Consider the following 5,732-nt stretch of genomic DNA (forward strand, 5'->3'; position numbering starts at 1 on the left):
TGGTGCATCATTGTCTGATGTCTGATTGTGAGAAGATACCAAATCCTTCAATTACAATTTACTTATATTATTGCACAAACCTACTTGGTCTACTCATGCATACAAACTCATACAAGTCCCGTCTGCATTAATTTTGAGTGTGTGCCATCCTGAGAGTATACGCATGATCATCACTTTGGGCTCCTATAAAATAAAAATCGATATCACATCAGTTGTTATGGACATATGGTTGTTTCAAATATATCACACCTTTGTAACCTGCTCCCAAATACAATGTACCCGGACACTATAAATGAACGCTGGATGCCACTTGTCTCGACACAACTGACATCATGGAGAAAGTCATCATTTGCAGCATTGTCGCTCTGATATCACTAGTTCTCGCTGCAGGATCTGGGTTAGACAAATCAAGTACACTGGAATCCGTGATAGCCCGACTGGCTTACAATGATAGAACAACTCGTAGCAAAAGTAAGTTTTCACAATCTTGCAAGTCTCTAACATAAAAAGAACGTTTCTTATGGTATATGTGTATTGTACATCAGACCTAATTATAAGATAGACTGATTAAAAACCACACTGAGGTTCAACAATTCATTTAGTTTATTACATTAACATTAAGCAGGACAGAATAAAGCACTAGTCTGGTTGTATCCACACAAGAGACATCACGAAAGCCTACATGTATGTGTTTCTTACCTTCGCCCTCTTCACCCCAGCACTAGAGTCCAGCCAAGACAAGCAGAGAGATGTGGGAAACATCAACGCCAGACTCGAGGGTGTGGAACGTCAGCTTTTGGCATTTAAATCAACACCATTGGAAAGAAGAACCCCGTGCTCATCCAGTAAGTCTTGCTAATCTGTTTCTTACCATCCACAGTCTACGTGGAAGAACTAGGCACGTCAAACAGTAAGTATTCACCAACCATCGCCTGTCTACTTGGAAGAACTAGGTACGTCAAACAGTAAATATTCACCAACCATCGCCTGTCTACGTGGAAGAACTAGGGACATCAAACAGTAAGTATTCACCAACCACGTGGTCCACGTACCTAGTTTAACGTATGGAGCTGGAATATGGGGTTGAAAAAGAGAGAATGTTGAGAGCATCATTTTAATTTTTGTAGACAAATTGTAAGTTTTGGAGCGAAACTAGTAGAGAGGCAGAGTCTGGATAGTTGTGACGTTTACCACCAGCAGTGACGTATATGAAAAGGTGCATCACATATTAGACAAAGTTATCATTTATGCCGTATACAAGATATCCTTAATGTACTTATCAAATGTTTATATCCCTTGACAAAGCTGGTCGTAGTACCTGGGCTGGGGATATACGTACATGATTATTTTCTTAAGGATTTGGATAAGCTTTTCTTGCTCAAGATGTTAGCTGTGTCTATACGTTTATCTCTGCTTTTCATCAACGACTCAAAGATGTGCGCCTTCAGGAATGGAAATCTAATATTCGTGATAATCATAATAAAAACTAGAAGTATACAGTAAACGTAAACTGTATCTACTTATAGAAAAGTGTCTCACCCACATAAAATGATTTGAATTTTAAAAGGCACTTGGTAGATGTAGATGTTGAAGTCATAATTTACACATAGAGACGGGCAAGTGAGAACATATTCCAAGAGTAGATCGACTTTGTCCGTTGTGGAAAATGAAAAACATATACAGTGTAGGAAGGAATCACAGAAATAAGCAGGTATAGATCGCTAATCGGGGTGGTATACAGTGTAGGAAGGAATCACAGAAATAAGTAAGTATAGCTCGCTAGTCGGGGTGGTATACAGTGTATGAAGGAATCACAGAAATAAGTAAGTATAGCTCGCTAGTCGGGGTGGTATACAGTGTAAGAAGGGGTCACAGAAATATGTAAAATATAGCTCGCTAGTCGGGGTGGTATACAGTGTATGAAGGAATCACAGAAATAAGTAAGTATAGCTCGCTAGTCGGGGTGGTATACAGTGTAAGAAGGGGTCACAGAAATATGTAAAATATAGCTCGCTAGTCGGGGTGGTATACAGTGTAGGAAGGGGTCACAGAAATAAGTAAGTATAGATCGCTAGTCGGGGTGGTATACAGTGTAGGAAGGGGTAACAGAAATATGCAAAGTAAAGCTCGCTAGTCGGTGTGGTATACAGTGTAAGAAGGAATCACAGAAATAAGCAGGTATAGATCGCTAATCGGGGTGGTATACAGTGTAGGAAGGAATCACAGAAATAAGCAGGTATAGATCGCTAATCGGGGTGGTATACAGTGTAGGAAGGAATCACAGAAATAAGTAAGTACAGATCGCTAATCGGGGTGGTATACAGTGTAGGAAGGGGTCACAGAAATAAGTAAGTATAGCTCGCTAGTCGGGGTGGTATACAGTGTAGGAAGGGGTCACAGAAATAAGTAAGTATAGCTCGCTAGTCGGGGTGGTATACAGTGTAGGAAGGAATCACAGAAATAAGCAGGTATAGATCGCTAGTCGGGGTGGTATTCAGTGTAGGAAGGGGTCACATAAATAAGTAAGTATAGCTCGCTAGTCGGGGTGGTATACAGTGTAGGAAGGAATCACAGAAATAAGTAAGTATAGCTCGCTAGTCGGGGTGGTATACAGTGTAAGAAGGGGTCACAGAAATATGTAAAGTATAGCTCGCTAGTCGGGGTGGTATACAGTGTAGGAAGGAATCACAGAAATAAGTAAGTATAGCTCGCTAGTTGGGGTGGTATACAGTGTAGGAAGGAATCACAGAAATAAGTAAGTATAGCTCGCTAGTCGGGGTGGTATACAGTGTAAGAAGGGGTCACAGAAATAAGTAAGTATAGATCGCTAGTCGGGGTGGTATACAGTGTAGGGGGCACGGTGGCCCAGTCGTCTAAGGCGCCGCGATTCGCTGTGCAGAGTTGCGTCCCTTGGGCACGCCAGAAACCTATGATTGTGGGTTCTAATCCCGGTTCGCCCCGATTATGTTTCTAGGTTTGTCAGCACCATACCCGTGCTCGTGGGTTTCACCGAAGTGGTAAACGTCTGAGACCTGCATCACTTCGGGCTTTCCTCCCACATTAAGCTGACACGCCGTGAAATAACTGGAATACTGTTCAGAGCGGCGTAAAACCCAACTCACTCACTCACTCACAGTATACAGTGTAGGAAGGGATCACAGAAATAAGTAAAGTAAAGCTTGCTAGTCGGGGTGGTATACAGTGTAGGAAGGGGTAACAGAAATATGCAAAGTAAAGCTCGCTAGTCGGGGTGGTATACAGTGTAAGAAGGGATCACAGAAATATGTAAAATATAGCTCGCTAGTCGGGGTGGTATACAGTGTAAGAAGGGATCACAGAAATATGTAAAGTATAGCTCGCTAGTCGGGGTGGTATACAGCGTAAGAAGGGGTCACAGAAATATGTAAAGTATAGCTCGCTAGTCGGGGTGGTATACAGTGTAGGAAGGGGTAACAGAAATATGCAAAGTAAAGCTCGCTAGTCGGGGTGGTATACAGTGTAAGAAGGGGTCACAGAAATATGTAAAGTATAGCTCGCTAGTCGGGGTGGTATACAGTGTAGGAAGGGGTAACAGAAATATGCAAAGTAAAGCTCGCTAGTCGGGGTGGTATACAGTGTAAGAAGGGGTCACAGAAATATGTAAAGTATAGCTCGCTAGTCGGGGTGGTATACAGTGTAGGAAGGGGTAACAGAAATATGCAAAGTAAAGCTCGCTAGTCGGGGTGGTATACAGTGTAAGAAGGGGTCACAGAAATATGCAAAGTAAAGCTCGCTAGTCGGGGTGGTATACAGTGCAGGAAGGGGTCACACAAATATGCTCTTACTTTAGAATAAACAAAAGGCCGCTTTATTTTTTTCTAGTGTTTTGTTTGATTGGTGTTTAACGCCGCATTCATCTATGTTCAAGCTATATGATACAGTATCTTCACTGATCTATTCTCCCTTTTAACCTTCTGAAAATATCATGTTGAACCGATACATCATTAATCATTTCCACCTTTGCCAAAGATTTCCCGTTTATTTTGTCATTTTGTAATGTTCAATGGAGATAACTTCTGATAAACAAGTGTTATCAATATACTTTCATAACGATTGTTTATTGGTTGTCAGAAAGTTTGTCAAGCTTTTACATGTTAATATATACGCAACCTTACTTTTTTCTCTGTGCCAAACAATGCGATAAATCTGTTTTCAAGCACGTGGGATATGTATTTATTTGTCCACATAAACCATAGAGTACGGTCGTCAAAGCGGGACAAACCCTTTTGTCAATTTTTCAGTGATACTTGACGTACACCCTTTGATGTCATAATGATATACCCGGCACTTTTGTCCACAGAATGCCTTGCTAAGATAGTTCACACTCTCACTTTATCTACTTTTAATTCAAGCATATTTTTGAAGAAACTATCATTAGTTCCTGTTTATGTCTAATAAGCATGATCTAGACCATATAATGATTTATAATTATCTAATTTCAGATAGATCCCTTGAGTTTGTTTCGTTCCAAGTGAAAGCAAAGGCACAACCAACCATTGTCCAGAATCAAGAGGTTCTCAAATTTGACACAGTCACAGACAACAATGGCGGAGGGTACCATGCTACTTCCGGTATATTTGAAGCTCCCGTGACCGGCACCTACCTCTTCAGGGCCAACATCATGAGCTACGACAGGGGGGCGCTCTTTATTGCGCTGATCAAAGAAGGTGTGCGTCTTTTCACTGGATTTAGTTCGAGAGAACTTAAATTTGGCGTTGCGACTCTTGACTACATAGTCAATGTCAACAAGGGGGAGAAAATCTGGTTCACAAAACCTGGTGAAACATTGAAAATCTATGGTAACTACTTCTCCAACTATGGGGGCGTCCTCCTTCATGCTCGCTAAGCTCCCACAGCAAATGACACGAACGAGATAAATTCACATTCATTAAAAAGTTTGGTAATATATCTATCTTGAATATGCTCATGCGTATTTAAGGTAAACCTAGCATCAAAATGATATACATGTTACTAAATAAATGGTATGTTCATTAAAAAGCGTTGTTTTATTTTTTTATTTCGTATTTTCATTCCTCGTTGTTTTAATCTGGAAATAAATGCCACAAAACACGTTCTATAATCATTAAAGATTTCTGCTAAAGGCAGAGTCTGTTTACGATTCCGACTATATCATAAGCATGTGTTTAAGAATTACTATCAATATTGATGATACCAGTTGCTTGCGAATCCTGTTCCACAGGGGGCACCCAGCGCAAACACGTCAAGTCAAGTGTTCACATCATTGTGGTTACACTTGCGATAATGTATGATTTGTCTGAGATTAAATATGGCGTTGCAACCCGCACCTTTGATTGTTGCGCCTATTTGAAATGTCCGTGTAAAGTAGTTTTGTCCCTTCCTTCTCTTCCCTTCTGTAGTTTCTTGTTTCGTTTGTCCTGAACAATAGAACTATATTATTGACTACATATACTCAACAACAAAAGTTCTTGTGACACCGATATTTTAGTGTATTTTTCAAACAAGTAAATTGATTGATTGATTAGTAAAATATTTTATAGGTGTTCGGGCAACTAGGCCCATTTACACCTTGCCCATAATAAAGGTTTGCGAAGTACCTGGATATTTTATAAAGTATCAAAACTGCCACACGCTTTAATATAAGCGAGAATGACATTCTGAACATCATGGTGAACAATATTCCTAGAACAGAAAATACCAGACAATGAGAAGTC

The 5,732-nt window shown here is 40.4% G+C and overlaps 1 protein-coding gene across 1 annotated transcript; it reads left to right on the forward strand.

Annotated features, from left to right (window-relative positions):
* The first annotated feature begins 332 nt into the window (after positions 1 to 332).
* Positions 333 to 4,995, forward strand: LOC139465228 (uncharacterized). Its single transcript, XM_071246901.1, has 3 exons — positions 333 to 471; positions 726 to 845; positions 4,482 to 4,995. The coding sequence occupies exons 1-3, from the start codon at positions 333 to 335 to the stop codon at positions 4,883 to 4,885; spliced, it is 663 nt and encodes a 220-aa protein (XP_071103002.1). The 3' UTR covers positions 4,886 to 4,995.
* Positions 4,996 to 5,732: the final 737 nt, after the last annotated feature.

The sequence above is a fragment of the Haliotis cracherodii genome, unplaced genomic scaffold, assembly GCF_022045235.1.
Source record: "Haliotis cracherodii isolate W230 unplaced genomic scaffold, xgHalCrac1.p SCAF_18, whole genome shotgun sequence".
NCBI classification, from domain to species: domain Eukaryota; kingdom Metazoa; phylum Mollusca; class Gastropoda; order Lepetellida; family Haliotidae; genus Haliotis; species Haliotis cracherodii.